The 23,654-nt window shown below is 44.6% G+C and overlaps 1 protein-coding gene across 11 annotated transcripts in view; it reads right to left on the reverse strand.

Moving 5' to 3' along the window:
- ALG9 (ALG9 alpha-1,2-mannosyltransferase) overlaps nucleotides 1-23,654 on the reverse strand; it is a 122,799-nt gene that overhangs the window by 74,112 nt on the left and 25,033 nt on the right. For 9 of the 11 annotated variants that reach the window (XR_006287021.1, XM_043534059.1, XM_043534062.1 and 6 more), the window contains 6 exons: nucleotides 22,072-22,194; nucleotides 18,384-18,538; nucleotides 15,517-15,646; nucleotides 14,094-14,241; nucleotides 11,628-11,757; nucleotides 2,438-2,568 (listed from right to left, as the gene is read on the reverse strand). Coding sequence is in view for 10 of the 11 variants with exons in the window: in XM_043534059.1 (XP_043389994.1) it covers nucleotides 2,438-2,568; nucleotides 11,628-11,757; nucleotides 14,094-14,241; nucleotides 15,517-15,646; nucleotides 18,384-18,538; nucleotides 22,072-22,194 (817 nt within the window). In the remaining variant the exon portion in view is untranslated. The remainder of the gene's footprint in view (nucleotides 1-2,437; nucleotides 2,569-11,627; nucleotides 11,758-14,093; nucleotides 14,242-15,516; nucleotides 15,647-18,383; nucleotides 18,539-22,071; nucleotides 22,195-23,654) is intronic. The other 2 variants (XM_043534063.1, XM_037882123.2) reach the window with 1 other exon arrangement.

The following is a 23,654-nucleotide window of genomic DNA, read 5'->3' on the forward strand; positions in this document are numbered from 1 at the left end:
GGAAAGGCATTTGCAAAGCCTTTTCCTGCCACCATACTAGGGCCTGGCCAGCACAGCAGGGCCCTGATCTTGGCTGGGGCTTCTAGGTGCTCAAGTGATACAAGTAAATAATGGTCTGGCCAGGGAATGGAGCAGATTCAGAGCTAGTAAGCCTTGTTTATCTCTGTGCTACAATCACTTGAGTCAGCTTTGGAGAGTCCATACTTGAGTCTAACATTTCCCTGTTCAGGCAGGCCCTGGTTCAGGGCACAGTTTAGCCTGTTTCCATCAGATTGAGTCTTTGGGGTTTTGCTGTAGGGTCTGCATCAGGAGCCTCTATGGTGCTCAGAACAATGAGTGAAGTACTTCAAAATTCCTGGGAAAAGAGTGCAATCAATAAGGGACACCACGCTCGCGGGGGTGGGGGATGCTGGAATGCTGACTACTCCGCTCAGACCCTGCTGACCGAGACCTCCTCTGCTGCATATTCCCTCCTCTATTTGCACCACGCACTCCAGCTGCACAGATTCAGACACGCTAAAGTCCACTTAATTGGTGGGAGGACAGCCTGGCACAGCACATCCTGAACCTTGTGAGCCATCAAGGTGCACAGCAGGCATGAAAATCAGACCTGCTGCTATGGCAACCTGGCCTTCTGCACACACAAAGGCACTGCACCTCCTTTCTGCTCAAGCTGTGAGACGCTGATAGGGAACAGCACGGAGAATTTCAATGCAGCAGAAGCGCACGCAAGAGAAGAGAGGCTGCCCAGACACACATGGGGCCAAGACTCCCACTGGCTGATTTCTGATCCCCTGTCAGTACGTGCTGCACGAATCCCTGGCACCACAGCAGTCCCCTTCCAGGTCTAAAGAGCTCCATAAAGGCAATGGAATCCTTTGTTATGGGGTGAAGGAAGCCAATTACCCCCCTGCCCTTAGTCAATCTGTGCCTTTGTTCTACAAGTTCAATAACTTCTCTACCAGGGAGTGCAGGGTCCAGGCTGAGGCAGGTGTCTAAGTGCCAAAGAGAGAAGAGATACTGGTGTTTTACCTGGCTCAAGAGAGGCCTGTCTATTTTTTTTTATTCTGCAGTTTTACCTGACTGATTGTTAAAGCGGTCACCATGCTCCAGCGCTTTCATGAGTCTCCCCCTTCTTCTGGCAATGTCACAAGTCTCTGCGACGCTGCCATTCCTGTACTATGCCACCCCACCCAATGGGAACGGCACAGCACGGTCTCTCACTGCAAGCTGGACACAAAGCATCATTTGCCAAACACCACTGACCGATGTTGAAACTGTCCAAGTGAGCCTACCAGGGCAAGGTGAGAGCTCAGTCATCCCATCTAGTTTAAAACTCTGAACAGCTGACTGATCTAATGCCCAGCCTCTGGGCTGCCATGCCGTATGTCCGGTTTTGTTACTTGTCCCCTGGTGTCACAGGGTGGCTGGCTCCCAGGATTAAAATAGGCCCAGGTCCCATATGCCAGAGCAGGTGCTCCCAGCTGAACCAGCTAAGGTGGTGAGGCTGCACCTGGGCTATAGAGAGTGCAAGGAAGTCCAGTGAGGGCAGTACTAGAAGTGGCACTGCAGAGTGAAGCTGCAGGAAGACAGCATCTCCTGCAATGGTCCCAGATTCTACCTCAGGGAAGAGGGGCTATGCCTAGCTTAAGGCTGAGGGGAAGATTCTTTTGTTTGTAACTTTGTTAATTTAATTAAAAACCCAGATCCATTGGGTAAAGCACATCCTTGCAGCTTCCCATCACCCGACTGCATTCGTTTGGAAAAAACTTTAGCTGATCATCTGTCTTGTGCACCAAACCTGTCCTTACTAGAGAATCATGGGCCAGCATGAGAAAATAAGAGGGCACCGGATTCTGTGTTGCTGCTTTTTAATGGATCTTTCCAGCAAACCCCTCTTCCCATCGCATGACAGTTGCCTTACAATACCTTTATAAATAAGCATCCAAGAATCATTTAGAACAAGAAGCTACTGCCCTGTTGGGATTGCACCGTCACTTTCAACCTAATATAACCAAACAGATCCCACCCCAGAGTAGCCTGGAGGATGCCGATTTCACTCTAATTTCTTCTCCTCCCAACAGCCTTCTCACAGTTCTTGTTCAAATAAAAAAGAAAAATATATTTCAGCCAAAGGTGGCTGCTGAGCTTTCATTTTTAAAATGATTTTAACCCATTGGGGCGTTTCACCCTATAAAGCAACATCGGCCATGAGCACCAAAGCTGTATTAATACCATGCAGACTTCCCCATGTAAATGCCTGTCCCCTGTGCAGAAAGGTGCCTTTCCCAAGAGGATCATTTCAAGGTAACTCCTACCATTGCATTTCTCCTACCAGTACATGGATCGCTTCTTTCATATGCAGAAATTCGAACAGAATTAGCTCATGCACCTGTCTGCCCCTGTTCTTCCTTCCCAAACTTGTGAAAACACTTACCTGGAAGTATCCAGGAATGGTTTGTAGGCAATGCTGACCCATTCTTCTTTGTTGGAGGAGTATCTCGGCTCCCTTGATGTTTCAGTTGCGCTATCTAAATCCACCAGGTAATGGCACTTGGAAATGTCAATCTGTAGGGAGAAAGGACACCTTGTTCGTTATGTAGTGAGGAGCATTCTTTACTTCCTATCCTAAACTGTTGTGTAAACATTCTCATGCACTGTTGAATCACTACCACATTTCACCCCAGAGCTGGCTGCATCTCAGTGGTGGGGTAAATGCTCTTTCAAACACAGTTATAAAACTTGGTGAAGTGTTTTGGATCTATTGAGATGAAAGGTTCTAGAAGAAATGTCAGATGCTGCTGCTGCTGCCAGGGGCTGCTTCTCTAGAGCAAAAAATATGTACCCTGTGTGAGCCTTTTCAAGGAGGATGACCTCCCTCAGCTCACCTATTATCATAACCCAGAGTGAAGCAATCATTCAGCAATGCAGCTCAGACAAGTGCATGGAGCAACCAGAAATACAGCTCACATGAGTGCACGGGGAGAGAAGTGTTTTTCGGGAGGCCATAGAAACAATAAATTTGCGGGATCTGGCAATTGCACCAACAGTTCCCGCGCTGAAGAACTTAGATTGTAAGTTAGGACAACGAAGTCTTGATTCAACACCCAATGAAGCCAATGGAAAGCCTCACAATGGCTTCAATGGGCTTTGGATCAGTTTGCACGTGAGCACAACACCCACCGCAGAGCCACATGTACGACAACTCCTCTTCATCCAGAAAACATCACGTCTGCCGGCTCTCAAGAAAAAAGATTCTCGCCCTCAAACTCACTCTCAACCAGCACACACAAAAAACAAGCCAGAAGGGAATAAGGACTTTAACACAAAGCCAAGGTGTTAGGAAAGCCCAGCTGTCTCTGGGCGCACACAGTGCTTGCCCTAGGTCAAACGATGTGATTCCCCAGAGTCTAAAACCCCACCTCAAACCTACATCGCCTTTTCAGATTAATAGTGCTGTCATAACTACACAAGGAAACACTAGGGGTAAGGTAATGAGAGAGTGTGAGAAACTATAGGAAGCAGCAGCTGTAGCCAAACTAAACATAGCCTGTTCTCAGGGGCTTCCAGGAGAGGGATTCCATCAGAATGGTTCTGAACAAAGCCCCTTCCTTAACTGCTCTGGGGGCTGTTAAACACCACACCTCACCGTTCACTGGAACCCCCTCCAAAGCCAGTGGAGCTGTGTCAATGTTGAAACAGGCAGGGACTGAACTCTGGACTGCAAATGCAAGGATCAGCCCTTTAGGCCTCTCCTCTCTGGCAAGCTCAGCCTGACTAGTGAGCCAGGGAACTGGAAATACTCCATTGTGGGTGACTGGGCGAGTGCTGCTGAACTGGCAAAGGTGAGTTACCTCAGAAATTACTGTGGGGAAGATGAGTCGTGATGGGGCAGGCCTGGCTGATTTCGAAGGAGGCAGAATGAGGCTCTTGGCAGCTCTGCTGTTTGCAGGAAGGCCCAAGGAAGTTGAAGTGGTCATGGAACGGTCAAGGGAGACAGAGCGTAGGGAGAAGGATCTAGTGACTAAGGCTCAGAGACTCCGGGGACCCAGGTTCATTTCCCAGCTCAGTTAAAGACTCCCCATGTGACCCCATGCAAGTCACTGCCTCTCTCTATGCCTCAGTTTCCCCTCTCTAAAACAGGGACCTCCCTACCTCACATGAGGATACAATCCATTCATGGCTGAGAGGTGCTCGAATCCTACCCTGGCTGGCAGTTACAGGAGGCTGAGGTTCATCAGCAGATAATTGCCCCTGCTGTTCTCGAGAAAGTAAGTCAGAGTCTGACCCTCACCTTTGGCAGATCAGGAGGATCTTTCACTGAGGCGGCCCTTCCAAAGCCATTTCTCAGTGATCGCACACTCCCCCTTCCAGCTGTGACAGTCAGTGGGGGATGGTCGCTGTGTCTCCTATGGTCCTCAAACAAGGTGAAACCCAACTGAGCAGCCGCTTTTCCCTGCTTCCCTACAAACAGGGCAAAAGCCTCAAATCTGTCTGTGCAAATGGGATGCTCCTCCTGCAGAAGGATGCGCGTCATGGGCTGGCATCACAACCCAACTCCTCACTGCTTACTGATTTAAACGTGTATTGCCCCCTTCCTCAATGTGTAAGAAACGGAATTCTAGAGTTCAAATGCTCACACAACAGTAAGCTATACTGCACAGCCAATGTAAGTCACTAATCACAAAAATCACTACATTAATGTTTATAGTTTAACATGCAATATGTAGGATGTGCTTTGTAGCTTAGCTAGCACAGTGGGGGCAACCTCAACTCTAGGAATTTCCTAACTTTTGATTTCTCAACTTTAATATTTTTGCATTTTCTGGGCTAGATTTTGGGAGTTATTTGCTATTCAGCTCCACTCGCTGTTCTAACTTGGCACCAGCTCTCAGATTCTTGGGGTTTCCAGTCTTGTAAATTCTCATGATTTTACCGTGAGAGTTGCAGTATTTGGTACAATATTAAAGCCCCAGATGCTGGAGTCAGATGATTGTGAGAATCTCAGCCTTCACTTAAAAAAAAAAAAAAAAAAGGGTTTTCAGCCTCACGGTTGTGAAGAGAAGCTTGGAAACGACCTGAGTGTACTCTAAAGGCCCAAAATACGTAAAGTAAATAAAAAGAATCCAATATTTACTATTTTTTTAAATCACATTTTTAAGATAATCTCATGATTCTGGGTGCCTGACTCATGTTTTTTTTATGTTTCCACTTGCAGTGGCTCTTTACTAGCACAAAATGTCAGGCTGACATTTCCATTTCATGCTCTCTAGTCTGGCCTCCCATAAGTATGTATGTTGCAGTTATGACCATATTTGCAAGATATCTGATTTTATGCACAGAGACAATGGCTGCCCAATCGATCTCACATGTACACAGTAATCCGTTAACCACTTCAAACAGCCAGACATTTGTGCTAATCCACTGGCACATTTGTCTGGAGTTTAAGTGGATTCACAGGAAATAATAAGTATCTCTGGCAAGATGCTTGCAGCCTGGCATAACTGTGCTACAACCTGATGGGGTTAATGCATTAATAATACCACCCTGCCTCGCTGCTGATCCTCACCACCATATTGCCTGGAGTGGACATCATACTGCACTTCCAGGATCATATGGACACAATATTGTTGCATTCATGCTTTTATCAGCAGTCAAAGATGCCAGCAGCTGCTTTGCCCTTACAGAAAAGTTTGGCAACACTCAGCTGAATTATGAAATTGTATACAAGGAAGCAACACAACAAAACTGAATTACATTTGTGACCTCCCGGTAAATGAACTGCAGGCAGTGTCCTCAGGGGGCCTAGGTTATATAAAGATCCCCTTCCTGCTGGGAAGACCACTCCCTGATACGGACAGGCTGTGCTGTTCATTACGCCGCTGTGTCTTTCCATGCTGCTATTCCCTCTTGTGGCATCTCCTATAGGCACACTCTAGAGGCTGCAGGCAGAGAAAGGTTGGCTAACGCAAACATGAGCTGTCAGCTATGAAAGTTCTTTAGCACTATGACAAAATTTAATAAATAACCCTAACTCACGAGTTATGTTCTATAGGAGGTAGTTCAAAGATTAGTTACACTGTGTAGAAAACTAAACATAAAGGGACAGGAGAGCAGTCAAGCAGATAGCGCTAGGGACCAGTAATAGGGACTGATGGGTTCTATTTCCAACTCTGAGAGGGAAGTTGATCTAGGCTAGAATTTTCAAAAAAGTGCCTAAGGGACCAAAAACTTACGTCACATTCTCAATTGTGACTTAGGAGCCTGAATGTCACTGAAAGGCAATGGGACTCGGGCTTGCAATTGCTCAAGTCACTTTTGAAAATGGAACTTAGGCCATTTTGAAAATTCTACTCCTAGTGTTTAATGCAGAGGACTGAAAATCAGGACTCCTGGCTTCTGTTCCTGGCTTTGTGACCTCTGGCATGTCATCCAACCTCCCTGTTTTCCCCTCTGTCAAATGGAGTTAGCAATACCCAACTATCTCTTGGAAGGGCTGTCAGACTTCATTATTTAAAATTTATAAAGTGCTTTTAGATTCTTGATAAAAAATGCTCTAGACATAAAATCACTAGTAGTATTCTGCAGTAGTTTGGCTGCTTTGATTGGGGAGAAGGCAGCAGGGAGCTTATATATTCAGATATAAACTATATTTAAATTGCCAGAGACTTCCTCAAGCTGAGTAGAATCAGAGGCAGAACGCTGTTCTGCTCAATAAAAAAAATTTACAGTGCATGGGACCCTTCTCACTAGACAGCTGGACATTTCTACTGTGGTGAAGCATGAGGGGGAGGGGAAGGGGAAAGACAAGAAAAGCATTCAGGTAAAAATGTGAACTTTCTCACTATAACAGCAACAGCTCTGTTGTGATTTACTGCCATCATCCACGCACCTGATGGAATAAAAATATTAAAAGGCTGCTATGTCACTCCATCTAATCTGGGCACGATTAGATCAGCACAGAACAATGAAATTGATGAGCAATTGAAAATGGCAGCTGATGCCTCCTGAATGCCTTGCTGATGTCTGAGCCTGTGCGCAAAATCCCACTGCTAGATGAACAGGAGAATAAAGCAGTCTCTCTCGCTCTCTGCTCCCACCAATACAAATAAGGGCACCTACCACCGAAATGTAAAGAATGTACTATGGAGTACAAAGAGACTTCTCAGGGCATTTTGTGCTGGGTCAAAGTCCTACTGTGTTTATCTTTCTGTACAATTCGATAAAGACCTTTACAAAATACAGTATCCAAGCCACAACTGTTCTGATTTATTATCCAGTGCAGAAAGGTACCAGGCGCCTCTTACTGGCAACTGAGGAAAAACATTGCCCAATTGGTGGCATAAGATCCATCTCCCTGTTTATCTCCCAGCAGCTCTGCCTAGATTCTACACTGTAACCTCCTGTCCATCCCACAGCACATAGAGAGGACTCCATAGCAGGATTCCCTAAGCACAGATATCCATGGGATGATGGCCCCCTGGGGACCCAGACATAGTGATCTGAGAGGGGTTTATTGCAGAAACCTGCCTGAGACACCAAGGTGGGGTGGGCTAGAAGGGAAAGATCAAGGAGTCAGTCAGCAGAAGGAGGCATTTCTCTGAGGGAGGATTCAGTCTATTTGAAAAAGTTGGAGAAGGAAAGGATGAGATGGAGAAGTCCAACAGCCTGGAGGCGCTCAGCGAGATCAATATTTAAAGGACGTCCCTTGCTGAGCAGGGACCTTAACAGGAGTCAGGGGCAATAATCACAAAATTCTGGTGGATCTGGGTTTCAATCTCAGTTCCTGCCACCGTACAGAGGGAGGTCTGTAAGGGTGTCGCTGGGTGACATCTCTTTAGTGACAATTTCTCTTCCAGTTAAAGGCAGCTGAACACAATCTGAACTATCACTGCTCAAGAATGAACGAAACTAAAGGAGTGCAAGAGTCTTGTCAGCTCAAGGAAACAGAAAAGACCAAATGACATAAGAATCATGTTTCAGGAAAGGCGCAAATACCACCAGTCACTATGGGAGTTTGTCTTATTAAGGAGGTTAAGTGATGAACAGGGAAGTGTAAATAGATTTTTAATTAATCAAATCAAAGGCAAGATGCGCTAGGCTATGTTTTCAACAGCAGCTCCCCAGGAATTAACCTTCCTGAATAAACTTTGTTAGAAGCAGCAGAGAGCAGGAATGTGCTGCCTTGGAAGGCTGGGTTTCTTTTTCAGTTTTAGTCCCTGACCCTATCCCTTTCTGGGCTTTCTGCAGTGTGCTGAGTCACAAGTGTGTCTTGCAAACTTTCTTGAATGTTTTATTTCAGAGTAGCAGCCGTGTTAGTCTGTATTCGCAAAAAGAAACTGAGTACCACTTTTCTTTTTTTGAATGTTTTAGAGTCACTTTTCCGGAGAAACACTGGGGTTTGCGGTAAATTTATGTTGAAAACAATTTAATTAAGGGGAGACCAGATGGCTCGGTGGCATCGCACTTGCGCACCAACTGAAATTACACTGCAGGAAACTCAGCTAAGAAGAATATTGAATCAACTTCTTGCATTGTCAGAGGGGAGAATTCTAGGCCCATAGAGATTTTTGCTTGTTAGATGTTTTGTTTTTAAAGCTATACAGAGTCCCTTTGAGAGAAACAAACTGCCGCAAACCATCCGAAAATACCAAGCTCTAACACTCCCCTCTTTTCCTAGATGCTCCCTCAATAGGACCGAAGCTTCCAATGCAAAAGATTTCTCTGACACACAATATATTTCCCCTCTACAATCCCGAGTAGCTTTTACCTTATTCTTATAGGTTAAGCTGAAACGAAGTGTGAAATTCACCTGTGGGCAGAGAGACACCACAGGGCCTATGCACCCTATTCTGGGGGCTTAAATGGAACTTAAGTGGTGCATAGGCCTTAAACAGGCCCTTTCCACAGGGAAGAATTTCACTCTCAGTGAATAGAGCCAGGGGCAATTTTAAATGTACAACCACCCTCCCCCTCCCTTCCCTCCCCCCCCCCCCCCCCCCCCGTCTTTTTTAATCTGGTGCAGCTGCTCTGTAAAGTGATGCAAAAGAACTGGGTTTGACCACTTCCTGAGTAGCAGCAGGAGACAAAGCATGCTAAACAGGTGGAACACACGACCCTTTTGTAATAATGCTCCAACTGCACGGCCCTTGCTGGCTAATGGATGGAACAGAGCGGATGATGGTCTAACCACACAGTGCAATACAGGAGCTTGCTTGCTCTACCATAAGCAGAGCTGAGTTAAAATGCGTCCTGCAGAACCCAGAAAACCCTATCCGAAAAGCTCAAGTCAACAACTCTAACATGAGGCTAGCTTAGCCTTTGGGTCCTTGACCATTTTCAAAAGATGGCTAGGCACTGGGTAGGGAAAGTAAAAACAAAATATAAAGAAGTCTTCTCCAAGGTTAGGAACTTCAAACAAAAGTTCAGCTTTTCGGTCTGGTCTATGGTACCTGCCAACACCTCCCTGTAACAGATGGTACCAATCAGCGCCACCTTAACACAGTTTCAGAGAGAAATGCATTTAGGATCCAACAGGACAACTTGCATGAGTAAGTGCTACTCAACTTTGTCTTGTCCGTAGCGGGGATAAGCTCTTCATGAGATATACGCTCTCTCCTATATCAATAGGCTCATATCTCTTAGATTACTTGCCATGCACAATTCTGGCTGCTCTTTCCAATGCTTGCTGACTGTCTGTCTGTCTTTGGAATCCAGGCATGCCACTGCTACTGGAAGCTCATTTAGTTCTAGAGACATCTCAGTTCTCCTGGTATTATTAGCCGCTCAGAATCAAAGGTTACTTTTAAAATCCCACTTAAAATTTACATCAAGTAGCTAATTTCTGTATTTCTCAAAGTGGCTGCATTGAATAAACATATCCCAGTCCTTCTTCCTTGCATCAGAAATAACAAAATTGTAGGGTGACATGAAGAGACAACCATGAAACAAAAATGTGTTTTGTTTCATTAGTCACAGGCTGTGCACCAGCCAGCTGTCTGCGCTAAAAATATGCCAGAGTTAAAGATTTTGTAAATTAAATGCATTGCAGTAGACAGCTCCTCTCAGGTGGGAATCCGCCTCCTTCCCATTTCCAATAACCATGTAATAGATCTTAAAACAACAGAGCCTGAATCCTGCAGATTGATTCTCGCTTTGTTACCTGTACAATTTCCTCTAATGTTGTCGTATCAGATTCAACCCTACTCTGGAGATCAAATCTGCAGACTCTGTCATACTGCCACAGTGAGCCAAGATCCTCAGCTGGTGTAAATGAGCAGGTGTCATTGACTTCAACGGCGGTATGTGGTTTACATCCAGTCTGCTAATCTGAGTGCTTCCCACAGAGTCATGGACAGCACAGAGGGCACCCTTCAGAGTGCTGAGAATGGAGGAGGAAAGGCATCATCTGCTTCTTGGCAGTTCATCTCATTCACCCCTTTTGACAAGAGGAGGGATGGCTCCATGGTTAGAGCAGTCACCTGCAACCCAGGTTCAATGCCTGACACTGCCACAGACTTTGAACAAGTCATTTAGCCTCTCTGTGCCTCAGCTCCTTGTTTGTAAAATAAGGCAAGTAGCATTTCCCTACCTCGCAGGGGTGTTGTGAGGATAAATACATTAACAATCATGAGGTACTCACATACTTCGGTAATGAGGGACAGATAGGAGGGACAGATGGATGGGCCAACATTTCTAATGCAATATTCCAGGCATTCCCACTCATAATGGTCAGGTGAGACATAACTGTATTTATCTAGGCTCAGAATTATAGTGATCTCAGAAAAAAAGAATAAAAAACATATTTAGCTTGGTACTCCTTTCTAGACAACAGTTCAACCCAAAGGAGATAAAAAGGTCAGCTGAGCAGCCTCCCAACGGCACCAATATATATGGTCACTACTGCCAGCTGCTTTCAAACACACAACCAACTAAAATCTCCAGCTTGAAGCAAAACATAACTGCAAACAAAACATGCAGATTATCGCTCAGATACTATGGAACCCTAAGACAGAGACAGCTAGTACCTTTATCTACGTCACTTAAACACTCTAAGCTGTGCCTCTAAAGAAGCCTTGAGGGGAAAAAAAAGGGGAACAGGCTGGGTCCTCAGAAAATTGCTTCTGTACTTTGACTTAATCTGCTAAAGAATTCTACAACAGGTCAGGGGGCAAGTGGTATTTTTGGTTATGTAACATGAGACAACCTGGAAAAGGAACTAATAACCTACATCAGTATGGTGTATCTTAACAGATTCCTTTTGAAATCAACGGTGCAAGGGTCCCAATTGTTTCAGGTGAAGCTCTGGACTAAACTCTTATTTCTTCTGTTTCTTCTCTTGGGCAATTTTATTTACTTAGTTGTAAAAGAAAGGTCCCAAAGTGCAAAGGAAAATGTCACCCACTCACTGCTCAGTGACAAATACAGAGATGATTTACAAGTAAAATACAGACATCTAAACAAACAGATTTTGTTTTGGGACACAGCCAAATGCCACTGCAAACAGTTTTGGGGTTTATACAGCCCCAGCACAATGGGGTCCTGGCCCATGATGAGGATTCCTGGGCAACTACAGTACTACTACTAACGATGATGGAAGAAAAAGAAGACAAGTGGGTAGCCCTTACGTATCTGGTTGGCTCTTCCCTGTTTTGGTCATTCATGTCTGCAGGAATAATCCGTGTGGCCACTGGTCCCTTGGCAAATGGTTTCGGTAACTGGCCCCTGAACTCTGATGGGATGAACTGGAGCTGCCAACTGCAGGAAACACAGAGAGGGGAAAACCTGAAATGAAACTGTGGAAGCCACCAGAATTTTGTAACGAGAAAACAAAACATAACTAGAGGCTTTCCAGTATAAAGAGTAAACAGTCCTGCTAGAAAAGCAGCAAGGGTTAGACGTATGCACAGAGGCAGCCCCCAACCCACCAAATTCAGTTGCACCTAGACAAGATGACCCCGTTCGCAAAAGGACTTAAGCACATGGGTAAGAACCACTGAGGTCAATGGGAAAACAAAGAGAATATACCCTCATTCTTGTAAATTTCACTTACAAGATGCACTCAGACTTAACAAACAAGTGAACCATAGCTCAGCCATCAGTGGAAACACAAGAGAAACCCCCATATATTACTGTAGCTCGCGAAAGATACACAAGGCACAAAGGGGAACACAAGCCCACCCACGTCCTATGTCCAGCCTTCTCTTCTCCATTAATCCTGGCAAGCTTCCTTAATGATAAAACCAGTTACCAACATGGCGGGCATGGGCCAGAACAGTATGTCGGGGACATGCATTTTGATTGCGGTGACCACTCAAGGAGTCTGGAGGCTTACAGTCAGGGAGCTAAACTACATTCAGAAACAATGGACTGAAATTGGCATCAGGCCTTTTCCATCCACATTTAACTTTTGAACTTTGTTTAATATTTGCAAATCAAATAATTTTGGCCACATCTGCTAGACCAGAACCCAGGCCAGCCAGGAGCAAGGCACTTCAGCTGGTGAAAGGAACAGCTTTGTTCAGCTTGCTCCTAAATAAACACTCCAATGGTTTTAAGGAATGCAGGATTCTGCAGCCACTTGTGCCCGAATAGCTTGTATTTCAGGCCTTCAAGGACTAATCCTAGTACTCATCTACTACAACTGCTTCACTGGGGAACCACCAACTGCTGTCTGCAAGCCCAGCAAAGCAGTGGGACGTTTGCCCGTGAACACCATCTTTGTAAACAGACTGTACTATCTTGCATTTCTACAGGTTGCGTGGAGGGAGGGAGGGAGGGCTGGATTGTTGTTGTTGTGGTTTTTTAACCCTTTCCACCTAAAATTAAGGGCCATTAGCTAAAATTGCTTGGAAAGAGTAGCTGGGATTTTTGGGACACAATCCCAAAGCAGTATACAGGGTTCTGGTGGCTAACACCCTATGCTGTTTTAAAGATATACCCCTAAGGTGGATGCAGAAAGCCAACTGCCAGTGTCAGGAAATGAATTTAACTGGATCTTCCTGACCTCCTTTTAAGTAGCATATATAATCCTGCCCATTTCTTACTCAGAGACCCATCATAATAGGAGAAAATCCCCTCCTCCCTTTACAGATGTCCAAAGATTTTTCCAAAGCAAAGGCCTTGCTTCTTAAGAGAGCAACAGCTGCCCATTGCTCATAAGCAATCCTACAATAACAAACCCGTGTGCCTGGGGGCTGGAAGATCACTTTAAAAAAAAAACATAATTCAGCTTCAAACAGAATGGCTGTGAACTACAGTAAGTGAAAGTACATCATTTCAGAATGATGAAAACAATCTTGACAAGACCCCTGTAAGAATCTGAATTGTTACCATCCGTGCACATGGCTCAGAGAATTAATTAATTTAGAGTATTTTGAAAATCTGAAAAGCAAACAGGTGAGTCACTCTTTCCAAGATCGCTGGTACATGCGACACAAGTCTGAGGGCTTGGCATTATGGACAGCTTGTGAGATGAATTCTTGTCAAAACTATCCTACAAACTGCATCCTGAGAAGCATATTCTTAAAACTAATGATTTTATGATATTTCTATGCCGCCCTGAACTTGTGCATTAACTACATTTGATGCTTTGGATAACAAATTAAGATTGTATATGTACCCTGTGGCCTTGAAATGTTATTTCAGTATGATAATTGTTGCCGGTGGGTCTCCATAAAGTTTAAAGGAATGCAGTCTGCAGTCTAACCTGAGTTCCTATGTTTCTCGGGAACCTTGAACACAACAGGCGAGTCACCAACAGCCTTGCCCCTAAACGCAGCCAAGCAGACATGGACAAACAAACCAAGATAGAGAATTTGCACAGAAGGGACTTAGTAGCTAAAAGACCTGGGGAGAGGAGCCACCAGTCGGGTAGGGCTGATAAATCTGCCTGTCATGTAGCGTCACTTGGAAGGGCAGGCTTTGTTTCTGAAATTAATCGCCATGATATGCACATCTTGCTCTCACTTTGGCCCCAGTTCAGCAAGGGGCTTAACTTCAGTCACACAAGTTGACATCAGTGGCACAAGTTTCAAGCCGGGCAGCTGCTTATGTATCTTGCTGAATCGGGTCCTTTATGATGAGCAACTTACTTATCTGGCAGGAGAAAGCTGCTTGGAAATCGGTACCACTCCTTCCCCACACAGACATTAACCGGCCTCCCTTCTGGCACTGTGTGAATAGTCGGATCAGTGGCAATCCTATGAAATTCTGGATAAAGGTCGAGAGGCCCATGGTACCCTAAAGAGGGGGAAGATTGGAAACAAAGAGTGAAAAGGCAGGTGGTATTCTCACAGCTTGACTTGTTTATATTTAAGCCTCCCATCAAAATGCGGTGAACGTTTGGAGTACATGCCCAGCTACCTATCTCTGGTATCTAGAGAGCACGCATCCCAATGGCATCATGTGCCATTAAGACTAACGCCAACCCACTTGCGATATTACAGCAAGGCCCGCTTCAACATCTACCACATTGTCCACAAAAAGCTGCCAAAATCATGCCCCTTGTTATTTAATAACACGCTGATTTTATTTTAGGCCTTTCCCCATGCCACACGTTTCCACTGTTCAAGGAGTTTAACTTAGCTAAGAACATAAAAAGGGAGATTCCACAAGGGCTTTGCTGAAGTAATAAAAGTTCATATCAATCACAAGCCAAGGTTTGCTAACCTTGGCTTAATGAACACAGAGTGATTGCTGGATGACTGTAACTGAAATATTGCATGTCCACCCAGAGCAAAGGATGGGCATGTAGTAAAATAAATAAATATAAAAATAACACTATAGATAAATATTCATACAAAACCTCAAGTGCTTTCAGGGCCTTCTTAATGGATAGCTTCATAAATAAATAAAATAATCTACACTTAAATGTAGTTAGGATCCAAATCCCATTTCAGTACCTTGCTATAACACGGCACTTTTATTACCACTCTCCTGTCACTACTGTATATTGGCTTCAATCCTGCAAATATATATGCCCAGGCTTTACTTTATTTAGGTGAGAAGCTCCATTGAAGTTAATGGGACCACTCCTGGCCCCATGCCAGAGAGCACATACACGCATACTTAACATTAAGCACATGCTTAAATCCATCTCCATTCAGGAAAGCATTTAATCACATACTTAAGTACAAGCTTTACATGCTGAAGTGCTCTGCTGAGTATGGCCCCACACGTGTATGGATAAGTACGTGTGTAAGCACTGGTCTACACACAGATATGATACTGATATAACTATGTTGGTTAGGGTGTCATTCTTTTTTACCCGTACAAGCCCTAGTGAGGAAACAGTTACTCTGGAATAAAGGTGCCTTATACTGGTACATCTTATCCCCTGAGGTGGAGGGTTTTTGCACCTATTACTGTATTGTATGGTTAAAGTAGGACAACTTTTACGCGCAGAACAAGCCCTAAGTCTTTGCAGAATCAGGGTTTGTCTCTCAACGGGAAGTCCCCTCTGGACTGTCTTGCAACTGTCTGGGTTCAAGAACAGGACCATCCCAAAACACCAACCTTTGAATAAAGCCACAGAGCGCGAGAGCGACAAGAGCCCAAAGAGAAAAACTGTCCCCAGAGCCAGCCAGTTGGAGGAGACTGTGTAGTGCTCCAGGCGGTAACGCTGGAATGCGAAGTGGTAACATTTCTGAAGGGACAAAAAGATATTAACGGCATTAAACCTATGATGCCGCTGAACAGAGATCCAGCCCAATACCCCTGGGGAGAGCGCCACCTGCAATGGGGAGAGCAAGAGGTTCCAAACAGAATGCAATATGTGGTGAAGTTAAAGGGACACTCAACTTGAATTCTTTGGAAACTAATTATTTTAGAAGCCCATTTTCTAAAAAATCCTCTGTAACAGACACAGCTTCCACGGTCAGTGCATGTGTCTGCGGCCTCAGTTTCCCCAACTTGGCTCCTCAAAAAAAATGCGTAGAGGTTCACTTGGTTCAATCACATCCCCTTCTTGGGAATTTGGTTTATTTAAAGAACTGTTCAACTGAACTCATCACAAACACTTTTCAACCCTCTTTCCCAGGAGTTCTTCCTCACTGGGCATCACAGCCCTCTCCAAAGCAGGCCTCCTGCCTGGCAATTCCCCAAAACCTGTCCCGGCTGAGATTTCTATGACTGCTCTCTGTGGATGCCTCTCGCCAGGCCTTCTCCTAGACCCGGGGTCTCTCCTTTCTCCATCTGGACGGGCTCCCTCTTTAAAGAAGTTCCATTTCCAGGTTGCTGTCACACAATACTTGGGCACCCACCTGAACACCAAGCCATAGCCTGAAATAAGGTGCAGGGATGTGTGGGACCAGCGCATTTGCAGCACTGTTTAAATACAGTCCTGCCTGCTTTTTTTCTTTTCTTTTTTAATCCCTCTAAGGGCTTTTCTGCTCTTCTATAGATGACCTGACAGGTTTTTTGGGGCAGGCCCAAAAGAAACAGTGTGTAACACACTCAGGTTCTGCCCCTCCCCCACAGGAGGGATTATTCACTTCCTGTCCTAAAACGGTCTCTATTCCTCTTGCATCATTTGCTTTCGTCTCATAGCAGCCGTGGGATTGTTATTTCATGGTCAAGCTTGTATGGTTAGCAGGGAAGCAGTTTAAATTCTCAGATGGCTCCTACATACTGGAAGTAAATCAAGTGGTGTTAAAATATGCAGAACAGAGATACACACCAGAGTATCCGGCAGCCATGTTTGGCAGGTGTCCCAAACCACTGCGTTCTCAGGGGCCTTCTTATGGCACATAGCCCTGGCTGAGAACTGCTAAAGAACTGCTAGTATTACATGGCTTGATCCTGGGAGCAGGCAGCTCAAGAATTGCACATTAGCAGAGCTCGCGTGTGGGAAGAATGGCAATAGCGGGGAGTGCTGCAGGTCAGGATTGTGGGACATTGGCAGGGCTGGATAAGGGGCCAGGGACTGCAATAGCAAGGGATACTGCAGGTCGGGGTTACAGGGAATCGGCAGCGCTGGGTAAGAGGCCAGCACCGCAATAGCTGAAGGTGCTGGAGACCTGGTTTCAAGGGTGTTGGCAGTACTGGGAGTGGGGCCTGGGACTGAAACAGCAAGAGGTACTGTATACCCAGGATAGGAGGTAATGGCAGAGCCAAGGGGAGCAGCTGGAAGAGTCTACTATAGAGACGAATGACTGCAAAAAATAACTAGGTAAATTCATGGAGGATAGGTCCATCAATGGCCATTAGCCAGGATGGGCAGGGATGGTGTCCCTAGCCTCTGTTTGCCAGAAGCTGGGAACGGGCGATGGAGGATGGTTCACTTGATGATTACCTGTTCTGTTCATTCTCTCTGGGGCACCCGGCATTGGCCACTGTCGGAAGACAGGATACTGGGCTAGATGGACCTTTGGTCTGACCCAGTATGGCTGTTCTTATGTTCATTCATATGTATTTTTCATGGGTAAGAAATGAATAATTTCAGCTCTGTGAAAGCTTCTACTGATCTGGAACACTTTGCTCTACAAAGTGTTTTAATCTACATTTTATTAAAAACACTTATTTAGCTCTTTAAAAATAGCAGTTTCCTACTGCCTAAACAATACCACTTCCCTTTTAAATAAGGGAATGGTGAAAATCTTGGAGTTCAACAAGGACTTCTGAATAGCCCAGCCACAAAGGTCAAATTTCATGGCTTTATAATGCAATCACATTGGATGCTTGTCTGAGATTGCATCAAATAATGAATCTTTCAGAACATTTGGGCCAGTGACTATTCCAGATTGGGCCAAGGTTGTTCTCACACCATGTGAGAGAATTTCTAATGAAGGGCAGTTGAGCTGTTTCAGTGCTAAAGCAGAACACCCAAGAAATGTCATGCATATTAATATTTGGTGGTAACACTCAACATCCTTAGCCTACTGTTCAGGCTAATCCAAGATTTTTACATCATTAGCACATTCTATTCATACATTTATGCCATTTGGGGAAGGAAATCTCCCCAAGTTTGCTCCTGCATCACTGCTTGATGGGGATCGAATGATTCTGCACAAGTTCTCCATCAACCAGAACTGGAGGATTATGTTTAGCAAACTACTCTGTAAAAGCAGCAAACACGTACACATTTTAACTTTAGAATGGTTGTGTTTTTTCAATCCTAGGGCCTTATGATCAATCTATGTGCCACATTCCGAAAACTCAAACCCCACTAGCTAACAATCAGAAACAGCTGACTGCACATCATGCTCTTGGAGTTACACTATGTGCACTGCAGAACTATGCAGATTACTGCAGATTATGTTGCAGCAGCAGATGTTCTGCAGATGTTCCCAAGCCTTCGGGAGCAATGATATAGAAGTAAACTGGTAATTAAACCCCCTTTAGGTACCAGGTTATAACACACAGTACTTCCCACTGAAACCCACCTGTAGGGCAGAGAGAGCCACAGCTCCACAGAGACAGATAAGAGGATATATGGGAAACAGAAACCTCTCCTCTTTGTGGGGTTGACTGAAGAAAATCAGGATCCAGATGTACATAGGAGCCAGCGTAAGCCAATATGGGCGACCCAGATTCTGGACTGAAAGAAGCATAAAACAGTCAATCAAGGCTCATGAGACTAGTAAAATGAAGACAAAGGCTTTCCCTTAGTTTTCATTCTCTCTCTCTCTCAAATGGAATGTTTCACTATTCAATCCCAAGCAGCACTTCCACTCTCCATATCACAGCCAAAACAGCAAAAAATCAGTCAGGAGTGAAAGCTTGCTTAGTGGATTTCTGTAGGCTTCAGATGCCCCAAAGGTCCCAGAATGCAGGGAAACCAGAACCCAAAAGAAGGAGAAGCAGGATCTGGATAATGAGCCTATAACCAATCCCAGGAAGAAGAGACTAAATCCATCATGACCTGAAGCTTCTGAGCAGGAAATCAAAAATTCCTGCTATTTGCTTCGTTGTACTATACTAGCGCATCCAGGGATCGGAGATAGAGTCCACTGAAGCTTATATTCCTAATAACTGAAGTGGTTGTTTAGGTACTGGCATTTCCAAAACCCTTGTTGCTTCATTACAAAAAACAACGCATGTAAGATCTCTCAAGTAACTTTTTTTTTGTGTAAAGCAGGAAGAAATTCATTCAAAAATAACAATAATTACCCTGAATTTTAGTCTGTCTGACAAGGTTGCTCAATGCAACTTTAAATCCTGTCCCCCTACCCTTCCAAAAGCTGCAGTGTTAAACAAATAAGCATAGAGGCATTTCACAAACAATAAGAAGAAAGCACCCAGAAGAATGGCTCCTGCTGTTAGGTACACAAGTGTTAGGTAAGCAGCAGGAAACCTGCATTTATAGGATTTCTAACTGAGCTTTTACTGGTTTCTGACAGTATGTCAGCCACATTCAAGGAACAGACACAAGCAGCACCCTCTAGTGTACGCTTTCAGGAAGATATATTAAAATGCCGTTTCTTAACAGAATTCCATACATAATCACAGGTTTCAGAGTAGCAGCCGTGTTAGTCTGTATCCGCAAAAAGAAAAGGAGTACTTGTGGCACCTTAGACACTAACAAATTTATTTGAACATAAGCTCTACGATACAACCGCATTTGCTCCAACCCCTCAGACAGAGACAAACACCTACAAGATCTCTATCAAGCGTTCTTACAACTACAATACCCACCTGCTGAAGTGAAGAAACAGATTGACAGAGCCAGAAGAGTACCCAGAAGTTACCTACTACAGGACAGGCCCAACAAAGAAAATAACGGAACACCACTAGCCATCACCTTCAGCCCCCAATTAAAACCTCTCCAACGCATCATCAAGGATCTACAACCTATCCTGAAGGACGACCCATCACTCTCACAGATCCTGGGAGAAAGGCCAGTCCTTGCTTACAGACGGCCCCCCAGTCTGAAGCAAATACTCACCAGCAACCACACACCACACAACAAAAACACTAACCCAGGAACCTATCCTTGCAACAAAGCCCGTTGCCAAATGTGTCCACGTATCTATTCAGGGGACACCATCATAGGGCCTAATCACATCAGCCACACTATCAGAGGCTCGTTCACCTGCACATCTACCAATGTGATACATGCCATCATGTGCCAGCAATGCCCCTCTGCCACGTACATGGGTCAAACTGGACAGTCTCTATGTAAAAGAATAAATGGACACAAATCAGACGTCAAGAATTATAACATTCAAAAACCAGTCGGAGAACACTTCAATTTCTTTGGTCACTCGATTACAGACCTAAAAGTTGCAATTCTTCAACAAAAAAACTTCAAAAACAGACTCCAATGAGAGACTGCTGAATTGGAATTAATTTGCAAACTGGATACAATTAACTTAGGCTTGAATAAAGACTGGGAGTGGATGTGTCATTACACAAAGTAAATCTATTTCCCCATGTTTATTTCCCCACCCCTACTGTTCCTCACACATTCTTGTCAACTGCTGGAAATGGCCCACCTTGATTATCACTACAAAAGGTCCTCTCCTCCCCCTTGCTGGTAATAGCTCACCTTACCTTATCACTCTTGTTACAGTGTGTATAGTAACACCCATTGTTTCATGTTCTCTGTGTATATAAAATCTCCCCACTGTATTTTCCACTGTATGCATCCGATGAAGTGAGCTGTAGCTCACAAAAGCTTATGCTCAAATAAACTTGTTAAGTCTCTAAGGTGCCACAAGTACTCCTTTTCTTCATACATAATCAGAATCTTAACAGGAGATGCTGATCATGATGCTGCTATCTGCCCCTAAAATTCAGCATGTGTCCATCCTTGGGGAAAATGTGTTAGCAGCAGCCAGGAGAAGATGCAACCACTGGGTTTTTTCTTCTTCCACTCCCCCGCCACCCTGGTATTTTAGAAGAGCATCCTGCCAAACTGCATGAGTTAAACTGACATCCTTTGAATTAAGAGAAACCCAATATGAACTGGACAATGTTTTGCTTTTTCACAGTGTAATTCATGAAGGACTAAGTGATCACTTTGAAAGTCAGACGTCCGACTAGACTATCATAATGGTCCCTTCTGGCCTGAACATCTATGAAGCTAAAATCTACCAAAATGGGATTTAATTGTATAATTTTGTAGCAGCAGCACCCCAACACTTGACATGCCATATTTTGGGCTACAATAAAACTGTATGTCCACTGCTACTAGCCCTTAGAGCAGAGATACGTAATAGGACTGAGAATTTAAACCTCATTTGTTCCCTTATGAAGGTAAATATTCAATTATTTCAAGGAAAAAACTAACTATCATTTCAGTGGCACAGCTGTGAATGGTACATTAAAGTGCAAGAGACTTCCTAATTTAGGAAGAAGCCTTTCACAAATCTGCCCTACGTGGGCTCAATCCTGCAAGGTGCAGAGTGCCTTCAACAATTCACACAAGTGCTCACTACTCAACTTCTTGCAAGATCATGCTCTATATGGGCAGCATCAAGGGAAATGGGCGGCTCGTAGGGGTTAGAATGGTTTATGAAGAAATAACCCGAAAAATCCAAACTAGATCCAAAAAAACCCCCAACTCTGTTCTCTCAAAGCTCTCTTCTGAAATGTCTTGGCAGTCGCATTTAAAACAACAGTAGAAAAGTGTAGAGAACTGAGGGCTGACACTTCCAATCGAAGATAAGATGGAGATAACTACGAGTATTTTTTTTTCCCCTAAATTTCTGTCAGGGTTATTTCTATAGCATTTGCATCTGTGGCTGAAGAGCGTGCGGCTGTACAATTTGTCATACTTACTCGGCGTACTTCAGCCTTGACAGCACAATACTCTTCAGAGAACAGGGAGGCACGGGGAATGAAAGGATCGTCCTTAAAGAGTCACAACAGTGTTCCATCCCTGGCCGGATGCTACTGGTAATCAGGTGTAATTTGCTCCCTCTGTCCCCAGCCTGCACTCATTGTAGGGTAAACAGCGCAGTGCAAATAATGAGCTCCTGGAACCAGGCTGTGTAAGGCGTTCCCTGACCCTGATTTTGCTTCCAAGAAAGAAAAGCTGCATATACAGCAAATAAGCTCTCTTCTATTTTCAAGGATCTGGGAGACATGGGCTGTCGGAGCTCAGCTCTCAAAGACTGCCGCACTCACCGTGAAATTTCTGTAGCAGACACTCCATGAGGGAGGTCAGCGGCAGGGCGAGCAGGGCCAAGGCAAAAGCCACGTTGAAGTTCAGGAAACCATTAATAAAATAGAAGGACCAGGGCTCGGTACCTGTGGGGGAGCAGGGGAGAGAAACAAAAGATAATTAGCATGAGAGCCTAAAAGGACTGGATGTTATGGCAGCCCCATTCTCTCTCTGCCCAACCATGATTAGTGATCAGCAGCTTCAGACGTTGATTCTCTCTATACCCCATGGAGCTGAAACCAAAGAATGGGGTGAGGAGCATCTTACAGTAGGAGCAGCAGTGTGGTCTAGGGAATGAGCATGAATCCGATTTGAGCAGCTCCTGGGTTCTCATCCTGGCTTTGCCACTGATTTACTGTGTGACTTTCTAAGTCACTTCCACCTTTCTTTCCATGGCTATAAAATGGGGATACGATGCCAGGAGGATTAGTCAATAGTGATTTGAAGGTGCTAGAGTGCCAAGTATTACATCGCTATCTCCATGCAAGTAACTTCATTGTTTTTGCCTTTGGGGATTAACCAAAAACATACACACAACATATTGTCTCTTCCTTTCCTCTTAATAACGCTTAATCCTCAATGTTATACCCACTGCCTGCTGTTCATGAATCCATGGGACATTCTAACTATCAGAACCAAAAGAATGGGCGCCTCTCAAAATGCAAAGGCACAGCACTGCTGCAACGATACAGGACAGCCATCATCCCACTCTGAAAGCCTATGCGATGAGAAAGTGGCATCTAGAACTGACAACGTCAAGAGATTCTGCTTCTCCAAACCAGCACCCACTGCAGCAGAGAAGCTTCTCAAGCGAGAGGCAGCTACAGAAGCCCTGGATGTTAAGATACTGTTACTGTCTGGAGCGATGCTGTCTCACAGGCTGCCGGAGCTATAAAACTTCTTACAAACAAACAAGAGAAAAGAGCTTGCATTCACACTTTATCCACCCGGGACACCTGCTGTAAAATTCATCTACCTGCTAGTTACATACACCTTCAGTCTCTAAAGTTTCCCTGTGTCAATTTGTTTTTCCTACAGTTTAGCTTAAAGAATAGGACACAAACATTTGTTCAGTAAACAGTTCAACCCCTCCTACTGCCATGACACATGGCTGGTTGCAAGCTTCGAAGGATGCAAACTGACTAAAATTCCAGTCCGACTTCTCATTCGTTTGTACTCTTAATTCAAGATGCTTAAAATCCTGAACAGTGGGGAATGCCAGCTCCTCTCTGCACGTTTGCCACCTTCTTGGTATGATTAGCACAGTCAATCAGTAAATGACATGCGGGGGCTTTAATCAATGCACTGTTGTGACATGTGTCACAGGCGGCGGCAATTTCCTGCAATCAGAGCCACTTAAAAAGGGTCTGTGTTGAAATTAATCAGACAACGGAAAAGCAGCAAGGAAAACCTGACACCTCTGCAGCTTGTACAACTTAATGTATTGTAGTGTTTTTTCTTTTTTAAATGAGAGAGATCATCAGAAATTCAACTTCAGTCCCCACCCACCCACATCACCACCTTCAAAGTCTCAGGTGAGTATAAT

This window comes from Chelonia mydas, chromosome 22 (assembly GCF_015237465.2).
Source record: "Chelonia mydas isolate rCheMyd1 chromosome 22, rCheMyd1.pri.v2, whole genome shotgun sequence".
NCBI lineage: Eukaryota > Metazoa > Chordata > Testudines > Cheloniidae > Chelonia > Chelonia mydas.